Here is a 24,675-nt window from a genome sequence, read left to right as displayed (position 1 = left end):
CTATCTATCTATCTATCTATCTGTCTGCCTTTATCTATCTATCTATCTATCTATCTATCTATCTATCTATCTATCTATCTATCTATCTATCTATCTATCTATCTATCTGTCTGCTTGCTTAGTTATTTATCATTTACTTTTCTTTAATGTCTGTCTAACTTCTATCTATCTGTCTGTATCTATCTATCTATCTATCTATCTATCTATCTATCTATCTATCTATCTATCTATCTATCTATCTATCTATCTATCTATCTATCTATCTATCTGTCTGCCTTTATCTATCTATCTATCTATCTATCTATCTATCTATCTATCTATCTATCTATCTATCTATCTATCTATCTATCTATCTATCTATCTATCTATCTATCTATCTATCTAACTTCTATCTATCTGTCTGTCTAACTTCTATCTATCTATCTATCTATCTACAAAAATATCAAACTAAAAAATAAGAGAATTATCTATCTATCTATCTATCTATCTATCTATCTATCTATCTGCAAAAAGAGCACAGCTAAGACTTGAGTGATGGAAAACAGCAGTGGGAGAGCCACCAGTTTCACAGGGAGGACAGAAGGAAAGGAACGAAAAGATAAAAGACTCTGGCGTGTTTTAATTATTAAACTCTACAAAAGTACTAAAGACTTGGGCTAAAGGTATACTGTCAAATGCAGAATAATCACTTTGTTCTCTCTGTTCCTTCTCCACTGGTTGTTTTAATCTTTCCTTTCCTTTTTTTCTCTGCTCTCATTTCCATCTGCCTCTCTTTATAATAAAAAGGGTACTTTCTTCTTTTCCCTTCTTTATTTCTTCCTCAGACAGAATGATCTCCTTTGCTGTGTACGTGACTACATATGAGTGTGCAGGTATGTTTCCATGTTTGTAAGCAAGCGTAATTACACCCCCACCCTCCGCCTCATTAGGTTCATTCTGAAGAATTTGATTAAATATTTAAAGTGTGCAGCACTTTCTCTGGCATCAGGTGTAAGCCACCGCTGTAATCATAGATAACACTCTGTAATTACACTGCAGTTAACCGTACGAGTGTGTGCGTCTCTGTGTGTGTTTGAAATATGAGCACGCTAAACCCTGTAATTCATGTGTACCATCCCAGTCTCCCACACTGTGTTCTCCTTGCTCCTTCTGATACACACACACACACCTTTTTTTTGTTTCGTAATCCTCCCACAATGCCTGCATGTTTCCTTTCTCTTTCTTTGATGCTGGATAGAGAGTGCAAAAGCAGCAGAGAGAGAGAGAGAGAGACAGAGAAAGAGAAAGATGGAGGGAGGAAAAGATTACACTCATTCTGAATGCAATTATGCACACAGGCGTGAAATTCATAGACATTTGTTTTGATGCTGATATGTGGATGTTTACTTAATCTTTATGAAAAGAATTTGCTAAATTTCATATATATATATATATATATATATATATATATATATATATATATATATATATATATATATATATATATATATATATATATATATATATATATATCACATTTCACTCTCATTCAAGTAAACTATATTATATATATATAATCTTAGTTTTGAATTTGTTTAAATTCTGATCTGATTTGATATCCTTGAGTTTCCTGAACAACCAGTGGTTACCACCATGATGACTCCCTATTTCCGCTTGTTTTCCACTGGTCTCAGTAAAAATCCTGGTTGAAGCTAACCCCATACACACCACAAACCAGAACCTGTCAGATAAAGTTAAATATGAGCTCGGTTTTTCATGTGCTGTTGTTGGTTACCACAAATATAAGATATTCTATGCAATATTTGTGTAGAACACCAACAGACTAGAAAAGAATTTAACGCTGAAAGAGAAGGAAAAAAAAATAAGTGGACTTGAAGCTTTAAAATTAAAATTCTTTCCAAAGAGAGTATATGTGTGTTCTTTCAAGCACATCTATGGGCTTCAGAAGCTAAAACTGAAGCTGATTTAGACAGCGGAATAGTTGCCTTAATGAGCAGCATAATTTTAACTCAAGTAGATAGCACACGAGAACATTTACTTGTTGTGAAATGTATACATAGTATTAGACCTATATGAATATACATTTTTTAAAGACAGAGTCCGCACAAGTGTTTATTTTGTATTTGTATCTACTGTTTGAATGCTTTAAACTCTTTTGAATGTTTAAATTGGCAAGGCTTAAAAACACAAGCAAATGATAACCTTTTGTGACGATGCACAGCAGTGTCCCGTCAACTGTCCTGAGTGTCTTTTTAGGCTGGCCTCAGCCAGTCAGTTGAGATCGTCGGGGGGCCCCCCTTCAGTCATGGGCCCCTATAATCGTCACCACCTTTCACCCCACTAGCGACGGCCCTGCTTGTGATTAGAAATCGTGTTCTACCGCAGAATTAACCATAGCAACAGGAACGCTTCTTGTGCTCAAGCGAATATGACGATACGTCGAAAAAACAGAAATAGATTCGTTATTTATCATTTTATTAGATTTAGGCTATATATCAGAAGTGTTTTGTGCTTATACGCCCCAGTTCTGCATCTATTAGTGTATCACAAAGCAATTGGTTAAGATGATGTGTTTATATAAAGTTTCCAATTTTCTTTTTAAATTTATATCTTGGACTTACCAAATTGAAGGCTACATATGATTTTGAAGTGCTAGACCAGGCCTATATCACAGCTCACATGGAAAAATGGGCTAGAAGAGTTAGGGGGTGGCTTGCTGCTTATGGATAAGCATATGTGTGTTTGTTCACAGGCCTTGAGAAATCTTTTCCCCATAACTCTCCAAAGTTACATGACTGACGTTTCTTCCTCTACACTTCTTTCTGCTAGTCCTTTATATTCCTTTATACTATGTCTCCACAGTCCTGAAGCCGAACATGTGTTGCGTGTAATGTTTTCCAAGAGTTAAAGGCATTGCTCGGAGGTTGTGCTTGTACCTTTGGATGATGTGTAGACGAAAAGGTGTTTAAAAGGCTTTGTTTCCTCAGAGGCATACACACACACACACCCCTGCAGTAAAACCTGATATGGCTCTCACGATGGAGTCTGTCTTTGGCAGGTGCGGTTTCTTGGCGCTCCTTGTAGCCTGCGGCGATGGGGCTTTTTCGTTGACCGTGCTCTGTCCAAGAGAGCTGGAGAACATTACATCGCACATTATCTCAGAACAATAGGTCATATCCTGAAAGATTTATTCCCTAACACCACAACACAGTGAAAACGCAGTCTAAGCAAAGCTCTAGAAGTTGTCCTGGTATATCCTGATTAAAATCTTCATGTGATATGAACTACTAGTAAATCCATATATAAATCATTTTCAATATTGTATGTTATAACTGATGATATAAAAATGTTATAAATAATAAATAAATTAAAGTTGGAGCTAATTGCTCCAAAATAAAAACCTCCTTAACCTTACATACAATTTGAGATTATGAGCAAAAGGCAAGCCAGTACTTACCTCAGTCTTTTATACAGTGTATTGCCACACTGTTCTGGAAAAACAGTTTTAACTTCCCCTAATTGGCCCTTTAAAAGCAGCACTAAGGGTGTAAACCATAGTAATCTTGAGCTTTTGGCTTTCTGTGCTCTGTTGAGTCAGAAATATTGATGTGTGATTTCTCTTGCCATTGTCCAAGAAAACAGCAGGTGGAAAGCCTAGAAGAAAATATGAATTCTCGGTTATCAGAGCCCTGGAGGCATGGCAGTATTGAAAACCAGAAGATCTCAGTGATAAATGTATGAGAAACATTATTAAAGTATGCAGTTCTGAGATATAAGTCCCTGTGTGACTGTGTTCGGTAGGATGTTTGATATATTGATTCTACCAGTCCCGTAATAGAACTTGGATGCAACGCGTGACACGTGTGGCCCAGGTACATGTGTGAGGTCAATGAGCTGCATGCAGAACTCAACTGTCTGCTGGTAAAGGCACAGCCAATGCATTAACTTGCTGAAAAAGCTTGTAAATCCACTCAGCCGTTTAATACAGGAAAGCTCAGGTCTGCTCACTCTATTCCTTTCTTACTCTTTTTTTTTTTCTCTTTCTCCCTCCGGTTGCTGCATAACATGGTATTGATTATGGAGACATATGAGAGGTAGGCATTGCATTGACAGTGCTGTTCCGAGCTCTCTCACAAATAAGATGTAAAGAATTGAATGTTCCTTTCCACAACTTGTATTTCATGACCTGTAATCTGGTAACGCTGATGGCTTTCATTGTGCATGGCATTTTGCCTGTTTGAGATCGAATGCAAAAAACAACATCAATGCAATGTGAAAACTCCACATTATGTGTGTTTCAAGCCAGAGAGAAATTCAGTATTGCCGTTTGGAGCGTTTTAGGTAGTTGAACAGAAGAGAAAGAATGAGGCATTCACACAGTTTGGTTTAACCCTGCCAATGTTTGTGTGCCGTTTCGGCCTGTTTATTTTTCTTTCATGTTTATTTTATGGTTTCTCTGTTACCAAGACAGCCCTCTCCAAAGGAAAATGAATACGAGAGGTTTCTCAAGAGATCTTTTAAACCTGCATGCCAAATATTTCAACATTGCAAGTAACTGAAGGATACAGACCTGAACGCTTTTGGATTAGCTCCATGATTAGGCACCAAACTACACAGACCTTAATATAAAACTAGAAACAGAATGTTTTTCAAGACAAACCCTTATGTTGGCTTGACGAAACCTTGCTGGAAATGTAGTTTTTTTTTTAAAGCTAGAAGGTTATTGTTCAAAGACTGTACAGGCCTTAAAGAGACAGATCACCCAAAAATGGTCACACTCATGTTCTTACAAACTTGTATGACTTTTCTTTTTCAGCAGGATGCAATTCTATCTATCAATCCATCCATCCATCCATCCATCCATCACCATTTTTGGGTGAACTGTCTCTTTAAGGCATGCATATCAAACAATACCCTTTGAACTTTAATCTGAAGCTATATATTGAGATATTTTTCAAGCTATCCTCTTTTGTTTTACATAAAAGTCCATTGATAGATAGACTGACATAAAATAAACAAGGGATTTTTAATAAAGTGTTTATGAACTTGTACAAAACATGAATCTTTTAAAAATTTGCAATAACTAATCAAAAACTTTTATGTAAAAAAACTTCTAGCTTCTCTCACTCTATAACATGTACTCTCTCCTCTCTCTGTCCCTGTTTCTCCTCCCTCATCTGTCTGGTTATTATTGCTACCTGTCATCCGCTTCCCCAGCCCATATATACACCTTTCCCCTCTCTCCATTTTCCTCTCGCTCTGAGTGAATTTATCACCTCTCCAGTGCCCCCTCTAAACCTGTTAAACGCACTGAAAGGAGGAGCATTTTCTCAGGACCTGACAGGGGAGTCTGTGCTGCGCCTGCAAAATGTGACTCATGGAAACAGGAGGGCGAGAAAGAGAGAGATAGGGAGAGAGAGATATGAACGTAATTGATTCAGACCGCTGAGGTGGGATCCAGGTTTCCCTAAGGGGGATCATCACAAAGGGAGGCCACTGTAACACTCCATCCGAGAAAGGGGGTGTGAGGGAGGAAGGAGGGATGGAATATAGCTGGAGGTGATAACGATAAAATGCTTTTCTTAATTGCAAATTGCAAGAACTCATTAGTCCTGCAAACTGGCGTGAAAGTGAAAACAGAGGAAAGGACGACTGGAGTGAAAAATGATCAACTCTAATTGTAATAGTGTGTTAGATTCTATGAAGCTGTTGATGAAGCGTGATAGAAAAGGGGAGTTGTTTAAAAATACTTGTTGATATAGTTGTGATGTCGTCGAGGTAAATGTAAAGCACTCCTCTTAATCGCTTCTGACATTTTCCCAGCATCCAGTGCGACGAATATGCATCACTAATTAACCTATCAGATAAGGTTAAGAGAATTTCAGAGCATGCCGCAGGTAACTGCCATCAAAGGAGCAGAGGAGCATCATCAAAGGTTATGTGTGCAGTGTGTATGGATGCACAATTTCAAGTTCTTTCATGCATCATGTATGTAGGTGCACAAGGAAGAAGAAACGATGTGTTATGCATTCATGTCTTAACATGTGTAGGTGGCCGGTTTTTGAATATTAAAGTTGTGCTTACATGCACATAATATAATATTCATGCATGTCTGCAGGCCTGTGGTATGTCATTAGCCTTATTTGCAGAAATACGTTGGATTGGGTGAATGTAGGTTATCACTCAGGCAGACCTAATTCCCTTGAGCCCCCCTTAGATTTCCACTGTCAGGATCCTCCCTGTGGGAAGACATTGGAAGATAGCGGTGGGGCGGGACAGGGGGGAGAGAAAATGCTCTACATCCTTTCCTAATTACTCCAGACTGCTCTGGTTAGCCTACCTGGGTCTCATTAAAAACTGTCAAACTTGGAGTACTTTCTCACCCCCCTTACTAGATTAGTAAATATTGCTCTCATTACGATGCTAAAGTACTGACAACCGAGAGCCAATTATCACTAATCTATTCCGGTGAATGAGCGAGCACTGATTGGATGAGAATTAAAACAGGAGTGTGTTTAATCAACAAGGGAATATCTAACTAAAAATAAATCAAACAAATATGTATTTGCGAACAACTTTAGTGACTTCAATAGTGTTCATGTAATTACTAAAAGCTCCCAGACTGGCCCTTGGTGGAGTTGGGGCCCTTTTGTTGGGGTGGTAATGCTTTGACCGTTGATGATGAAATCAGGAAGTGTTCTAGATGAGCAGTTTAGTGACTCTTTTGTCTGTGTGTGTAGTCGTGTGTGTGTTCCAGGTTAGAGTTGTGTGTGGGTAGTGAGATGTCCTGGGCAGATGGCTACTGTCCCTCTGGGCGGTCTACTAGAGACCCAGTGGAACAGAGTGATTCTGTACCATCTGGACCACACAGCACACAGGAGAGACCAAAAAGTGGCAATGTCACTGACAAGGGCTTCGTATTTACAAGTGTCTCCAGGTGTAGTACAAATATATTGCAATCGGAAGAAACATTAATATTCAGACCTCAGAGATCTTTTTAGTTTAGTTTTTAATGAACCACATTGCATAATATCATCAATATCATGTTCTCTGACCCATAAAAACAAGAAAGATGGGAAGCGTAGGAAGCAAAATTGCATAATATATTAGACTTGTTTTCAGATGATCTTGAACTGTTTATTTTTCTTACCCAACTGGCAAATTGTTTTATGCATAAATCTAACTACACTACTGTTCAAAAGTTTGTTGTTTTTAAAAGAAATAATATCATAATTATTTATTCCTGTGATGGCAAAGCTGAATTTTCAGCAGCGCATAATTCAGTCTTCAGTGTCACATGACCCTTCAGAAATCCTTATATGCTAATTTAATGTTCAAGAAATATTTCTTATCGTCTATGTTAAATACAATTGTGCTGCTTAATATTTTTGTGTGATTCATTTTTGCTCATGACTCTTTGATGAATAGAATACGGTGGCCCAGAAGTGCACAACACCCAAAATCTCCACAACACAATGGAAACAAGCCACAAAACAATCAAATTAGCACAACACAACAGAAACAAACCGCAACACAATTAAGTTAGCAAAACACAATGCAAACAAGCCACAACACAACAAAGTTAGCACAACACAACGCAAACAAGCCGCAACACAACAAAGTTAGCACAACACAACGCAAACAAGCTGCAACACAATGAAGTTAGCACAACACAACGGAAACAAGCTTCCACACAATGGAAACACACCACAACACAATTAAATTAGCACAACACAACGAAAACAAGCCGCAACACAATGAATTTAGCAGAACACAATGCAAAAAAGCCGCAACACAACAAAGTTAGCACAACACAATGGAAACAAGCCACAACATAATGAAAACAAGTCGCAATACATCCAAAATTAGCACAACACAACGGAAACAAGCCGCAACACATCGAAGTTAGCACAACACAAAGCAAACAAGTCACAACACAACGAAGTTAGCACAACACAACGGAAACAAGCCACAACATACTGGAAACAAGTCACAACACATCCAAAATTAGCACAACACAACGGAAACAAGCCGCAACACAAAATTAGTTGTTGGCACCAATAGCCTTGTGGTTAGTGCGCCAACATACAGCACACTGCCCTCAAGGCGACCGGAGTTTGATTCCCGTCTCGATGTCCTTTGCCAATCTCCCCCCTCTCCTCCCAGTGCTTTCCTGCCACCTCTCTACTGTCCTATCTCAATAAAAGGCATCAAAAAAACAAATTAGTCCTATGTGTTGTGTAGTGCACTACTGGGCTGCCATAATAGAAAGTTTAAAAACAGCACTTATTTAAGATAGAAAATTTTCGTACCATTATGTCTTTACAGTCTGTTTAATGCATGCTTGATGAATAAATCGATTAATTTCTTTACAAAAGCTTACTGATCCCAACCTTTGAACAGTAGTGTAAATTTAACCAAGTTTACAAATAAAACATGAAAATGTAATTTTCCAGTAGGCTAAAATTATTTTACCCAACTTAAATTGATCTTGTTTTTAGATGTTACATATTGTTTGCTTTTTACATTTCAAACAATTCCTGATGAATCAATACAAGTCTCATTCTAGATTTTTAAATCCTCTGTAGCGTCAAATAAATAGATCATATTACAGGTTATGAGAGGTAAGATGCTCTTATATGTTTCCTTTCTCTCATAAAGCTTTCAATGTTGCTAAGCTTCTCATTCCAGTGAATGTGATCATTCAGTTCACATCACACTCTGGGCTCCAGACAGGGCCGTGTCTGTAAATGCAGGTGATGGTTATCTACTTCAGACAGACCCTTCACTTCATTCATTCATTTTCAGCTCAGCATCATCTCTCTATTTCTCCTCCGAGCAACCCGGGACGGATCGATAGAGCTTCTTGCTTCCATTAGTCTCCATGCAGGTTAATGCTGCATTAAAATGTCTACATGTTCGCTGTATCTCGGCTGCTTCTTTTTTTGGATGGGAGAACTTTTTCTATCATTCTTTTATCAGTATCCATTCATCATAGTTCATGAAGAATTCATCCACATCATGGTCATCTCTGCAAATGAAATGGATGGTGTGCGCGCACATGCGGTTTCATCGTCAATTCTCCCCATTTCTTTTACCGTCTCTTCTTACATGTTTTATTTTCCCCAGCATCGCTTCTCTGCAGTCTCCTCCAACTTCTTTTCTCTTTCCTGCAACCTCCTTTCTGCCTCTCTTTTCTACAGCCCTACATCCTTCATTTACTTTAAAACAGACACTCTCCTCCGTCTAAAGCTCCATTCTCTAATCCTGTTAGAAGGATGGGCTTTGATCTCCTGTGAGTGATCATGTTTCTGGTGTGAAGAGAGAGAGTGGAGTGCCACAGATTAAAGAGGAATATGCATTGGTGTTGACGTTCCTTCACTACCTGCATCTGAAGTGACTGCGCTATATATTGGGACAGAGAAGTTATGATCATTTAATGCAGGTTATAAATCAGAGCTGCTTGGGAAGCACTGAGAAATACAATATAAAATTTGATCGTAAGACTGTAACTCACAATTATAAGCGATGTAAAATGCGGGATGTTGCATTTGTGACCAAAATGATCACACTGGGATGGGAAACTGTGCTTTCTAAATGTGTGTATTAATATTACGATATAATGATGACATTTAATGATGTAAGACATTCAAGCAGACATTATAAAAGCATTAGCACTCCTTCAGTGGATATAGGTTGTTGTATAAATATGAATCCATCATGTGTCCAGCTGAAATTGATTTAATTCTTGCCTTACACGGCTCACTGTTCTGTGCAACCTACAAATGAAGTCTTGCGGTAAATGTCTTTGTAATATGGAATAAGATAAGCCTTAAGATGCAGCAGCTTATGTGTTGGCTTGTGCTCATTAGAGTGATGACGGGAGAAATCAAAGTCAGACAGCCAGGAGGATGTTGCATACAATAAACACACCAACTATTACTGTCGTCAGTTATTTCTTTTTTTATTTAGGCACCAATAATCAATAATGCAGGGACAATGCTCTCTCTTGTACAAATGCTATTTAGGGCTTACTTTATCTAAAGCCACAAACAGACATGTTTATCTATCACAGTGGCGGGGAAATCTTCAGAACTGGAAATGCTACCAGACACTTGTGTCATTACTGGCTTGTTAAGTGAAACCGATTCCAATTTTTTTTAAACGTCCATCACTAAACAATCAATCACTTTAAATATAATAAGACCACACTTGAAGCAAAATTTCATTCTCTTTTTAAGGTAAATCTGGCTTAAGTCAGAAGCAATCCACCAAAGACAAGTTCTACACTTGCAGGGTAATTTCAACAAGACAAGCAGCATTTATCTGTTTATTGACTGGTAAGATCAACATTACTGACTTTAGGTTATCTAAAATATGAATTCAACTTTGAAAGACAAATGAAATGGTGCTCTGGGATTTTCTGTTCGTTTTGTGTCAAGAATGTAACGTTAGTGAACGTTATCAGTTCGCTTTACACAGCACCAGTTAAAGTAGATGACTGTTTACAGAACGAACACCAGTTAAAGGTTTGAACACACTTATTCTATAAATGTCTTTATTTTCAGAATAGTAAAGTCAGCTATGAAAAAATAAATAAAATATATTTTATTTTAAGTCTGGAATATGCTACAGGACTGAACAGATTCATACACTGGTCGACTAAAACACTTAAACTACCAGACTTGGAAGTTGTTCCAAACACAACAAACCATTTTAAAATCGGCTAAAAATATCGAATATGTCTGATATCCTCCAACTGGAATGAATCATTGTCTGAAGCTAAAAAAAATGCACACATAATACACTGTGATTTTCTCAAATCTGTCAACTCCGACCACCCAAAATCGGCAAACTGGCTGTAACTTTTGGAAACTAGAATAGACTCTTCCAGACTGCAAAATGGGGAAAAATCATGTAGTGTATTTCAGCCTTTAAGCAGCCTAGATTCCAGCTTCGCATACTCTGGGCAATCTCTCAACAAAGTAATGAAGAATCCACCTGGGATATTTTTTTTTTTTTTTTAATAGTACTGAAGGAGATGCCATGTGTGCTGGGCATTTGTTGGCTGCCTTCTTTTCTATTCGGTCCCATCGTCCGTTTTTTTTTTTTTTTTTTTTTGCATTTTAATGAAAAGTTTAGTAAAAAAAAATTACAGATAGGTGTCATTTACGTAAGGGCTAAAAATGTGTTTTAACATTTAAGCATAGCTTAATCATCAGCCAAAAATTCTGTCAAGTGTGCTCAAACCTTTGACTGGTAATGTAGCTAAAGCTGCAGGTTTAACATTTAAGACACTGTAACAGGTAAATATATTTCATTGTTAATTTTTTTAGAACAAAACAGCAGGGGAAGTCTTTGTGTAAATATATATATTCTCAATATACAGCTGTATATAGTATTTTTTAGATATATTTGTAATCTATATATTCAAGTATACATATATAACAATTAGGAGTTTTTTTTTTTTAACATTCCTTTACCCTGACATTTTTTTTATGAACCGAAATATGTTTGAATAGACTGATAATATAAATAAACCACCACATTTCACCATGACACAAAAAACATATTTTAAATACATAACATTTCCATTCAAAAAATACTACACAGAATATTTAATGAAACAAACATACACACATTCATACTAAATTTAACAGTTAAAGATTGGCCAAACTGAGTTTATTATTTTCTAAATGATATTTTAAATCCATACTAGTGGACCTGCTTGTCTTAGACTGAAAAGTCAGCAGAGGTTTTCTGGCAGTATTTATTTTAGCTGTGGAATGAGGACTGAAACTTTATTATTAATAATATTTTTCTGAATAACACCAATAATAATTTTTTATACTTTGAATGTTCTTTGACATGTTATTTCAAGCATGCTAATCATTCCCCATTTGTATTCAGACTATAGCAAATTTTCAATTTGTTTGAGTGGCAATGTGTTTTTGATGAGCCTTTGTTAGTCTGTTTCACCTGATTCACTCAACTGAAGCAGTTACTAACACACTGTGTCCACAAACCTTAAAAATTATAATTATCATCCTTAGGTTTTTCTATTTGCTGGCAGTAATGTTACATCTGCACCTGAGCCACGGTTATGTTTAAGACTGAATTTATAGTTTGTGAATTTTTTTATAGATTATTTTCTTCTGCTTTTATGCACGTTAAAGAAAAAGACCAAACATAAAACATTACAAAATTCAAGCATTACAAAACAACATTTGTGATGTTAAAAAACAGTGCAAAACAAAACAACAACATAAAAAGTCTATTAGCGGATTTTTTTTTTTTTTGTGTTAACGTCACTGCATCCTGCATAAACCACACAGTCGACACATGGAGCAAATAATAAATTACCCATTTGCAGTTAATTTGGCCCATCAGTAAGCTTGCTCTCCCCTTTGAAGTCCAGGACATCCCATAGAAGGGTGGGATTTTCACAGTTGTGCTTTGCCCTCCAATGCTCAATAACGTCCTGTTTCTTATTAAACACCTTACTGCAAAGGATGCAGTTAAAGTGAGACCCCACCCTCAGGGATATACCTTTACTGAGGCCCCTTAATACATGGCCCTCCTTACCTATCATCTCCTCTTCATCCTCCTCTTCTTGACTCTCTCTAGCTTCTTGATGGTGAGAATGGAGGTGGCGTTTGAACTTGGAAAAGGAGAAGAACTCCTCGTCGCAGGTGCCACAGTGCACTAGGTTGCGTTTCTCATTGAGCTGCCTCCAGTAATGTGCTGCATGTTTGACCAGTTCATCCTCTGCTTCACGGACCCCGCGCATGGCCCCATCCCTCAATCGCACCTGGACCTCCTCTCCATGCACGTACAACAAATGCAGCTTCATGTCAGCAAAGGTAGGGGTGATGGCCTGGCAGCGGCCACACTTAATTTGTAGCTCGACTGGGTCAACACGTTGTTCTGAGGCCTGTTCATCAGCTTCCGAAGACCTGCAAGACAAGGAACGTCTATGTCAAGAACAAGGATGCTTTAGCAAGAGTCAACGCTCAAAGTTTATTATTACTTACTCTCCTACAGACATGTTTTCTTCGTGTTGACTGATGGACGGTTCAACGGTAAGTATTACCCGGTGCACCTCTCTCAAGTGGCTGAAGTATACACCCACATAGCCAAATGATTTCTCACAGAATTCACAGCAAAGGCTCTTCCGGGGCCTGCTTTCCGCATGGTGCAGCTTCATATGAGTGCTAAGACTGCCTGAGTGAGCGTAGGCCTTCCTGCATACCGGGCAGACGTAAGGCCGCAGGTTACTGTGGCTGTTCATGTGGCTCTGCAAGTGATGTTTGAACTGGAAACACCTGTTGCAGGTAGGACAACGATGCAGCGGACGACTTCCTGTGTAAATCACTCCTCCACCACTTTTATATTCTACCACAGGCTGCTGATCAGTAGCTTGCGAAGACTGTGAAGCACTCAACTGTTTTCCTGATATCTGCTGTCCTAATATGAGCTCCTGATCAAGGTTCTCCGATGTTGACAAGGAAGGGAGCGGAACAAGTTGTGGAATAGTGGTTTCCATTACCAGTACTGGCTTGGGACGAATACTCCTATACTTTTTGGATATGTCAAGCAACTTCTCTTGAGAGGCAGAATTTGACACACCAGCTAGAGGTTTCTCAGGTACCCTCCTTCTAAAAAACGACAAGGATCTCTTCTTTCGGGCTTCGAAAGCTAGAATATCCTCCATTGTTTTTCTCTTCCTCCCCCGTTTCTTGCCTGGAGGTTTCTTGATTTGGGAGTTGTTGTGGTCTTGGCTTAGGCTTTCACTTTGAACTTTGCTGTCTGCGGACTTGATTTTGTTGTCTGGAGAGCTTTTCAGGCTGCTTTTGGCTCCAGTCTGCTTCTCTGAGAACGGGGTGCTGGCGAGGCTGGTTGGTGCTAGGAGGGAGTTCTTCACCTTGGCATAGGGCAGGATGGGCAGCTTGCCCTTGGGTGGAGATGGAATGATCTGAACAGCTTTGCTAAAGATAGTGGGTGAGAGGACTGTGATGGCACTGCCAGCCGAGGCTTGACTCTCTATTTGGGTTTTAACCGGTGAGATGTTCTTGACAGGGGCAACAAGGGAGGCTGCAGAAGGATAGTGCTGTTTTTTGAGTGGGCCGGCATCGCTTTTTTGTTCCACTTTTTGATCTGTCTGTGATCCTGGGAGCAAGGGCCCAACGTTGATTTCAGACGAAGCAGGAGCATCAATTAAAACAAGATGCTCTGTTACTGGGTCTGAACTCTGGTCTGATTTCACAGCAGGTGATTGAGCTTGTATGGTTGCAGAAACCTTGGCTGGACTCGGCATCTTGCTACTGCTTTTTTCTGGAGTGCTCTTGCTTCGCACCGGTTGGTATCTGGGTATAGGCAGCTTAAGGTTCTTCTGGATTGGCTGTTGCTGTTGTGTCTGAGGTAAGGCCACCAATGAGAAGGTCCCCTCTTGTCCAGCCACCTGCATGAGTGCATAGTTCTGGGCAGGGACAAGGATGGATTTGGGGCTGACAGCCGTGGAGGCTTCTGGCAGGGCTGTGGGAGGCTGGCAGGATAGAACTGCAGAGGATGGAACCACTGCTGGGGCTTTGGGGGCAATGCTGCGAAACTGGAGACCTTTCATTTGGGAGTGGGGCCGTGCATCACCTGTCAAAACAAGATAACGCCTTCAACTTAGTCATTTAAGAAATAAGATGTAACAAAAGTGAACTGAAAGAAAGAGAGGGTCTAACTCCTTTTCATTCTCTCTCTCTCTCTCTCTCTCTCTCTCACACACACACACTCACACATCAATTTACCCTCAGGCAAAGAGTTTGAGCCCTCTTTGATTCAAGCTCTGTGTACTGTTCTTGTTCATGCAGCAGCTCACTAAGTCTTTTACCTCCTCATGCTTCCTAATGCACACTGACACACACACACACACACACACACACACACACACACACACACACACACACACACACACACACACACACACACACACACACACACACACTTGCAGAAGGAATAAACCGGCTTTAAAGCACAACAGCTGCCCAGCAGCAGAATCATTATTACATGAACAAGAATAACAGTTAAACAACCATACTTAAAACAAGTCATGACTGTCTTCACAACCTTGTGGCCTTCTGCCTAACAATTGTTGACGTGAAAAATAGCATATGAAAAAAACTCAGCAGTGATAAAAAAGTAGAGTTAAATTTATTCATTTGGCAGACACATTCATCCATAGTTGCTTACAGGGCATTCAAGATATGCATTTATTAGTTTGCGCTTTTCCTCTTGGAATCAAACCAATGACCGTGTCACTGCTAGTGCCAAGCTTTACCAGTTAAGCAAACCATGTAACAAACTACGTAGTTCTCTATAACTTTTTGACAAAATAGATGCTTTGGAACATGTTTGATTAATTCGAAATAAGTATTTAGTAGCAAGTACAACTAAACTAAGTCATTAGTCAGGGAAAAAAAAGTAAAGTGTAGCTCTAAAGATTGCTGATGAAGATGGAAAATTTTTTAATGATGTTTCAGCACTCAGTTTTAGAAGTCTGTAAGCACAAAACAGGGTAATTCCTAATCCCATTTAGCCCGCTATAGAATTAATTAGGTTAAAAACAGAAACATCATAAAGAGCTGGGCTTTTACCAGACCTAAAAGGGGAAGATGAGAACAGTTGAAGGGGAGGAGAGTACTCCATTTTAGGTGCAAGAAATGGGGACTTATTTTTAGCCACAGTCCCATGAAGAAAAATAAGAGCATCACGGACCAATTAGCAGAATGAAAGGTGAGGAGTTCAAAGGTGAGATCTGGTGTTTATGTTAGGAGAAGGGTTACGCTCTGGCTACCACGTATATCTGTATGTACGTCTGTTTTTTGTTGTGAGTACCAGAATGTGTTTGTGGGAATGAATTTAGTGTGCATATGTGTGTTTACTCCTCACTCATGCGTAAAGGAATGCAGGCCAGATGTTGGTCAATAGGTCATGGGGACTTACCTGATAGTGATAGCCCAACATTACAAAATTGTTATTGTTAGTTTAATTCTAAGTGATTATAGGGATGGACACCGGTACCTTGGTACATAGAAGGGACTTTTAAAGTGAATTTATTTTTCAAAAATTTCACAGTGAACTCAATTCAGTAACAGTTACACACAAACATATCAAAAATGGGCCACATTTTTTAATTTTGTGACTGGTTTATGACATGTTTGATTCTTCAAGTAAACAATTAGTGGCAATTAAGTGTTAAGATTATGGGACGTTCACATTGAACACATTTTTCCCATTAATAGATATGAGATGAATGGAACAGAATGGGTTTTTACCCCTTATTAAACATTAAAAATGCCTGTGTGATGAACATATATTAAAAAAAGTACTCTTGATTTATCTAATCGAATTCTACTAAAGTGGATTAAATCTTGCGGACTACAACAGTGATTATTATTAGTTGACCTTTAAAGATGAGCTTCATATTATCTCTATACTCACTCTGTGTGTGTGATTTCAGAGGGCTGGAACGATGCTCTTGGGTTTTCATGTCTGCCACTGAAGATCCTGAACAAACAACAAATACAGAGAACAGAACTGAACCTCTGCTGTGTAATTAACACAATAGATGCTTTAAATTACAGTGTTTAAAGGTGTCTGCCTGCGTTAAAGCGATGTCTTCTCGTCCCTCTCTCTCTCACTATCTCGATCAAAACCAGAGGGCATTCCAGATGTCACACAGGCTCAGATTAGAGTCAAGGCAAAGGCAGAAAAACAACAGGAGGGGAAGGATAGAAAGGGAGTGAAAGACTGTTAACCGTGGAGGAGGGGACACTGAGCCAGGTGAGATGGGAACCAACCCTAATGTGTGTGTGTGTGGTAGTGGGACGAGGACAGGGGGGACGTCATTTGGCCTGTACATGAAGGTCCTCGTCTGTAGCTGTGAGATAGCAGACTTGGTGTGTTGCAGGGGACTATATTTTAGGGAGGGGTTTGTCCAGTACCCTGTAGGTCTGAAAGGAGATGAAAGGAAGGGATCTGCAGGAGATAAGAGAGGTGGACACACACGGCCGCTCTGGCTAGAACGTCCATATCCAGCGGCCATGAGCTCCGACTGCCACAGATACACACATACTTACATACACAGCACATCTGTCATATCTCTATGCCTCTACAAACTTCCCAATCTCTAAACACAACACCGTTCTGTCGTACCATATTTTCGCTTGTTTAATCAAGTCTGTTTTGGCTAATTCCCCTGTTGTTCTGGGCAAGCTGTGAAGTCGTTAACACGTGTGAAAATAAACAAAATAGGGAAACGATGAAGAGACAATAAACTGCACATGCTGAACATTCTCAGCCAAGTTCCTTCAGAAAAGTCAATGAGAATTTTGTCTCAGAATAGAAAGTCCACTGATCTGTTTGATATGACAACTTTAAGAGAGTTATTTCACTCTTCCAGTAAAAAAAAAATGGACACACTTGCTTACTAATTAAAAAAATAACAACAACAAAAAGGGTTACATCTGAATAACACTTACTACAAACACACACACACACACACACACACACACACACACACAGATTTAACTGATTTCTTTCACAAACTTCATTGACTGCTCTTAAATATGAGACATCAATGTTTCAGGAGTTTAAGCCACATAGGACACATGCTTATTCAATAACGGTTTTATTTCCTTTTTGTGTTTATGTATATGCCTTATTTCTCAAGATTAACCATTTCCCCCAAGGCATTGTTAGATGCCAGTGTTTCCTGCCATAGCTGTGCAAAGATTTGATTTCAAAAATAGCATAATTTTAATCATTTTAAATTTTAAACTATTTATTGTTATGATTTTAAATCTAAATTAGTTCTGATTATTCTGAAATTCAGAGTATTTAACCTCAGAATGATCTTAAAGAAAGAGGTGCTAAAGTCTGATTTTATGGTGGCTGTGCTTTTAAATTGTTTAAATCTTAATTCAAGTGATGAAGGATTGCAAACATTCAGTAGAAATTTTGAAAAGTAATCAAAAAGTAATCAATTAGAATCAGTTCCATTACTTTAATAAAGTAACTGAAATAGTTACACTAATTATTACATTTACTGTAATACGGTAACTTATAATCTGTAACCTATTACATTTCCAAAGTAACCTTCCCAACACTGATTGTGACATACATAAGAGTAAAACAGAATATCAAGAAATAAAAAAAATGTAGGGTGTGGACTTTGTTCTATACATCAGCTGTTTGAGTCAGAGCTGGATGCCTCACATGAAGAAGAGTAACCATCGTATAACGTTGTTGGATGTGTACAAAGGTGTGTGTTCGAGTGAAAGGTCAGTTGTCTATCTCAGAAGAGGAGACATTTTCAGAGAAAACAGCACTGTTTGCCAATCTCCGAATTTTTTTTTTTATTTTTTAAGTTCCTTGTTTAGAAGAGACCGTGCCTCTTCACAACAGACTTACAGGCACAGTTTTGCACACTTACATACACACCTGCAGTATCTTATCTTGTGACAGCCAAAGCAACAAAATATTAACCAGAGGAAATGAAAACACAAACATTCCAGTACATCATAACACGTACATGCATCTGCAAAAAAGACTGCACTCTGCAGGAACAATACAACAGATGTTAAAACATGTCAGTCAACCAGAGCACCATAACAAAAGAACCACATGAAATAATATCAATTCTGCATAACACACAAACAAACACACACACTCTTGAGTAATTAGCTGTCACCTGAGCCAATCAATGTAGAAGGGAAAAAATCTATTCCAATTTCAAAACTACAGGCTTGCCTGTACACGCAGATGTGGACTAATCAATAAGAAAAGCATCCCGCATCAGAAAGACGAGAGAATACAGAACCAAAATATTCCCACTGGCTAAATCATTTCAGTGTAAATCACTGAATACATAAAGGAATCTTTCCTATAAATGCTGCTGAAAGATATTTTGCAGAATATCCCTGCTGCTCTTTTTTAAACGGGAATGAAAGGACATAACAAAAAACAACAAAAGTACCACATAAAATGTTCCAAACTTTCTGTAACTTTAATGATATTTTTATGTGAGGAGCAGAATTAAATTTAAGTTCTTCAGTAAAAAATGTAGTAGATTTTTGCGCATCCAAATATTTTGCAAATCGAAATATTAAATGGAACAATAAAATAATGTTATTAACCAGTTAATGGCAATTTTAAATGTTTGATTCTGTTCGGAACTATTAAATTTGATTCCATTTCTGAGCCCCAGGAGTCAAAAGATAACAGTGTGTCATAATTTCTCTTGGCAGTGACTTTTTTTCTTGAAGACACTATGGTTAGGAGCCTCATTTCCGCAGAGCCGACCAGACAGGATGCTGTAAATCAAGGTATTGAACTATGACCCACGGAATGCAGTCGCCAAGGGCAACTCAGTGTGTGTCACCTCTACGGTGAAGTGTTGGAAAGGAAGTAACTGCGACAGTCGAAATGACTCTCAGCGCTTGGGTTGATGTTGCATGAACGTCCACAGTAAGAGGGGGGAAAGTGCTACAATCATGCATTTAGATGGATAATTGTAGCTTCTAGAATATAGAAGTGAGAAGGCACAGGCATTTGGGAGGATTGGTCTTTGATAATAGCATTAACCCAGATTAAGTGATCAGGGGGAGACCAAGAAACCGTAATGAATGTGTGAGAACCTGTGGCCAGAGGCTAAGTCTATGTGAGTCACCTTATAGAACCTTTAAATGACCTTTTGCTGTTTGGTGTGACATTTGTATTCATTAAGTAGGTCACACAGTAGAGAAGACTCCCTAAACCCTCAGACTCCATCTTCAACCAACTCCCATAACACCATGCTTCCCTCATTTCATCACTATGCCCTCATTTCCAAATTTCTCTCCGCTTCCTTCTCTTTGCCTCTCAGTACTAGGGTTGCGTGGTGTAATTGTATTAATGCTTTTCTATTGTGTTAGGTTTATTTTTACTCCTCTTTTAATAAATCCCACAAAAAATCAGATTTTTTTGTCCTCAAAAAATAATTTCTGATGTCAAAGAACAGTTTCTGTCATATAATTCCAAATCTGTATGATGTTCTGTGCAAAGATTTTTTTAAATGTTAATAAATAAATTATAAATAAATATTATATATATATATATATATATATATATATATATATATATATATATATATATATATATATATATATATATATATATATATATATATATATATATATATATATATATGCAAATAAATGTAAATATTTTCAAAATATATGCTGTATATGTGTGTATTGAATAATTTTGAAGAATGATTTTTATTTTTTTAAATGTTAAAATATTAAAAATGTCTTTATTTTCTTTTTCATACAGTGAAACTCAACAGAGAGCAACAATGAACTCTATTGGCTGTATGGAAAAAAGCTCACTGTTTTCTTGAGAATAAAGGTCCTACAGATTTAGAAAAAAAAATTATGATTGAATTGAATTGAATTATTGATTCTGTTGACAATCCTACATTTATTTCATCAGTTACCAGTTACATTTTCAGTTACAGTTATCGTGCTTGGTGTGAACGGGCCTTATCTCACTCAATACCTGTGGCTTAAGCAAAACAGCTAAAATGGTACCAACAAAGAACAAAAGAGAGGAAAACAAAGCAAGGAAGGCCAACTTTACAGGAACAAATGCAGAAAGACAAAGTGATGGAAGGTGTGGTTAAAGATCTCGGTCTTCAAATCTGTGTAAATTATCAGAACCGAGAGGCCAGGGAAAAGAAGCCTGTTATAATATGCACATTTTTAATGTTAGAGAATATGAAACTGAGCATCAAAGCTTATGCAGATACTCCTGCCTCAGTACTTGTTCAGGTTTGGAGACCCAAGAGATTTAAGAGTGAACTCAGGTAGTTTTAAAGAAGTAATAAGAGGAATGGTTGTCTAGATAGGGTAGAACCAAGAAGAAAGCCTGTCTGCAAATAAACATGGTTTGTGGTGCGATCAGTGACCAACATTGCATTTAAATCAACAGACACGAGTGTATTCTCACTTTCTGATCTTGGGGTTAAAGGGATGGATCAGCTAAAAATGAAAATTCAGTCACCTTTTACTCATGTCATTCCAATCCCGTATGACTTCTGTGGAACACAAAAGGAGATGTTAGGCAGGATGTTTGCATTCCAAATATAAGATAAGGGGCTGACAGAGTACTAATAAAAAATACTTTTGACTCATACAGTAGCTTTGCGTGAGGAACAGACTAAAAATTGGAAGTGGAATATAGTACACAAGCCATATAAGAGCTACCTTTATGAGGCTTTGTAATTTCTTGAGCTTGACAGCCCTTTGTCAAAATTCACTTACATTGTAAATGAGCAGCATGAACAATCTGGTGAGTAAATAATGACAGAATTTTTAGTTCATTTTTGGGTGAACTATCCCTTTAAGCTTCGGCATGCTGTTTTACCCCCGGTCCCTCTGAAATCTCCCAGGAATCACCCACATTGTGTTCAACAAAGGCACCAGTTGTAAACCCAGACTTCAGAGCGCGTGTCATGTGATGGAGGAGCTGTCTCTCATTTCCCTGCCATAGAGAGCTTCTCTCTGATATAGCAGCTGTTTCTCTGATGAGTTGGAGAATCTGGGAAACATTGTCTGGCGAGATCAAAGAGAAGCGGGGCTGTAATTATCACGGTAACCAACGGTAAAGCTGTTAAATTAAGCAGTCTGTAATGAGAAATTTCTCTCCTTCTCTCATTAGAGGAGGTATTTATGAGGCGAGTCAAAACCGCACACTGGGGTCTGGAGAGTTATTTATTGATTGAGGGCATTTATCATATCTAAACATTCACTAAATAAAGAGTTACGCAGTTACAACGGAACTAATCAGGTCAGAACTACAAGAATACACTAAAGCCAGATTCAATTAATCATAACAAAAAGAACATTCAAAATCCCATAACCCAACAGCTTTGCCTGAGAAAGCAGTATAACTACATAAACACAAGGTTTGATGGTGAGGTCTGTTTGACAGCTGCCACAATTCCTGACGAGGTACAAAAGACAGAATGCTTTGAAAGAGAGCATGAGTTCTGAATTCTAGTTAAATATCATGTGCATTTTTTTAAAATATGTTGAAAAGATGGACTTTTCCGTATTTTGTTTTGAAAATCTGACAGAAACAGCTGTCTAATTTATAACAAGGTAGCAAAGGGAGTTCTCGGATCTCCTGAGACGCTTCAGTGGGGATTTGTCAAGGCCTTGGTCTCTTGTTGGCTGTAAACACAGGAAATATACAGCTGGATCCAGCAATTAATATTGCTGACTATGTACTGTTAAATGTATAGCACTCAAAATACATGACTAGACCTAAATGCAAAACATTCCACTATGTTGCTGTGCTCTAGCTAGTGGTTGGCCCTAAAGTGACTGACAAGCATCAAAGATGCACAAAGAATACCAGAATACCTCAACTATATCAGTTTAAATAAAGATCAAGTGTGCCACGAGAGAATAAGAATGCTCTAGGAAACAAGGTCAAGTGATTGTTTTATACAATGGGATATAAAACCAAGCTGGCAGCCAAAGACCAACTGCAATGGCTTCATTTTGACCGAGTGAGTTTTTCCAGTGCTATGGACAATGAAGACTCACACTCAAGTTTAAAAGGTGCAGTCACTTTAGTGAAAAATTTAAAGAGGAATCTGTGTGACCAACTTGAACCTGTGGCGAAATCTGCAAGGAAATGTTTTTATCTCGTGAGAAATTCCAGATCATGCAAATTGCTTCTGAAATGACTGGATTTCACACGTGAACATTTTTAAATATGACCGCATTCAGTATGAAACTGAAATTGCAATCTTCTCTATCGTGATGCCTACGCAAGTGAAACAGCTTCATGAGCAAGGAAAAAAAAAAAATAGGGCGGCACCTGATTTTGTCCATCAGGAGTTGATTAAATCATTGTATTGTTGTTGTTTGCTAATTGCTGCAATCTCATGTGATTGACAGGTTATGGCCGTACCCTCGTGTCAACATGCACATCAACAAGGAAGAGAAGATATGAATAATATAATGATAAATTATAATAAACATTGCAATATTCCATAAAAATAAGAATCGTGAATTTCGGTTTCATGCTGACTGATGTAGCTAGCAGCACATTTGTCTTCTGTATAACGTGAAGTAAATACCCAAAGTATCTTCAGTTTCGCTGTCCCAAGATGGCCCACAATCCTCTTCTTCCTCCTCTTCTTCTTCCACAGCCCTCCACTCACCTAAAACAACCACAGAACAAACATTTATACACATTTACTAACCCATTTACACTTAGTCACTTCATGCATTTGGATCGATCGTATTGCTGTCTGATTGGGTACGCTACACACAATCCATTTATACTTGGCAACATAAATGCGTCTCCACATATCAGATATAAATCTGATCTACTACTCCCATGCTATATGCAAACAAAGTTCACTTTGCTCCTAATGGCAGCCAGTGAAATTTTCCATCGTAGGGTTTGAGATTTGTGGCCACTCTTTCTAGGTTTCATATCAATGCTTGCGAGGCTCCTGCACTTCCGTATGCTGTCGTAGTTTATTTCAGGAAGATTAAATGTTATACTTGTGGCCTGAACAACCAGATGCATTTATACTTGGTCTTTTCATGATCCTGTAACTATGAAAAATGACCAAGTGTAAATACCCCCTCAAAGGACCGTTAAACCACATAATCTGTCCAGCACACAGAAAAGACTAAATAAATAATAAGAACGTCCAAGTAAATTATTCATTTTACATTCTTGATCCATACTGACTACCCTTGTTAGACACTCCCTTGTGAAACAGGAAAAAACAAGATGTGGAAAGAGAGAAAAGTTCATTCACCTGTACGCTAACTCAGCAAAAACTACGTCTTCGGCATTTGTGAGCAGCAGAGATAATCAGGTCCAACACATTCTTTGTTTCGAAACAGGGATTGCTAGTGCACAGAAGTGCACAAACATGCTCTTGCACACCAATGCAGATGCTGAAAAGTCCACCAACACACATGAAACAAGTCTCCACTGTAAACACGCGTCCTCTTTGAATCTTTAGCTGTAAATTATGGATGTTCTGGGTGTAACAGTGTGATAGACGAGGGCCCTGGAGTCCCACCAGGGTAAAACACAAAGCTTACAACTCTCACCCTGGATGTGTGTTTGTGTGTGTGTAGAGGTCAAATGGAGTCAGCACCACACAAGGACACAAGCAGATGCTGAAGCACTCAGTCAATAACATTTAGCCCCAAGACACCGTTGACCTCACCGGGAGGTCCGTATGAAATCGCGCTTTACCGTCTGTATGACTATAATCTGCTCTACAGTCAAGGGAGAAATTATCTCTTTATAAGATGTATTACTGAGGTTTGCTTATTGATTATTCATAATGCTTCACAAAGTGGCTCTCTATGTCTCTGAATAATGTATAAGAGACTCAAATACATGGTATTAAAATAAAATGAGTCAACTTTAGGGCTTTTATTTGGGAAGTTCTGGAAAGCGGGACATCCTGTGTTTTTGTAATGATTAGTATAATGAGCATAATGAGAGTACGATGTTGGTGTGACCATGCAAATTCATTAATCATGTTAAATTTGGCTTGCATTGATCGTTCATCTAAATGATAATAAGAGCATTTAAAAA

The 24,675-nt window shown here is 38.3% G+C and overlaps 1 protein-coding gene across 9 annotated transcripts in view; it reads right to left on the bottom strand.

Moving 5' to 3' along the window:
- Nucleotides 1–24,675, bottom strand: part of znf438 (zinc finger protein 438) — a 62,981-nt gene that overhangs the window by 856 nt on the left and 37,450 nt on the right. The window contains exons 2-8 of one of the 9 annotated variants that reach the window (XR_006156103.1): nt 23,183–23,266; nt 16,492–16,557; nt 13,035–14,646; nt 12,586–12,956; nt 3,458–3,654; nt 2,937–3,131; nt 1,169–1,229 (exon numbers count right to left, since the gene is read on the bottom strand). Coding sequence is in view for 7 of the 9 variants with exons in the window: in XM_042735569.1 (XP_042591503.1) it covers nt 12,374–12,956; nt 13,035–14,646; nt 16,492–16,540 (2,244 nt within the window). In the remaining 2 variants the exon portion in view is untranslated. Of the gene's footprint in view, nt 1–1,168; nt 1,230–1,576; nt 3,132–3,457; nt 3,655–9,947; nt 12,957–13,034; nt 14,647–14,798; nt 14,946–16,491; nt 16,558–21,093; nt 21,128–21,353; nt 21,645–23,182; nt 23,267–24,675 lie in introns of those variants that run through there. The other 8 variants (XR_006156102.1, XM_042735573.1, XM_042735569.1 and 5 more) reach the window with 8 other exon arrangements.

The sequence above is a fragment of the Cyprinus carpio genome, chromosome B12 (assembly GCF_018340385.1).
Source record: "Cyprinus carpio isolate SPL01 chromosome B12, ASM1834038v1, whole genome shotgun sequence".
In the NCBI taxonomy this organism is placed as follows: Eukaryota; Metazoa; Chordata; class Actinopteri; order Cypriniformes; family Cyprinidae; genus Cyprinus; species Cyprinus carpio.
The sequence above is the reverse complement of the archived record's forward strand: the minus strand, read 5'-3'. Positions and strand labels throughout refer to the sequence as shown.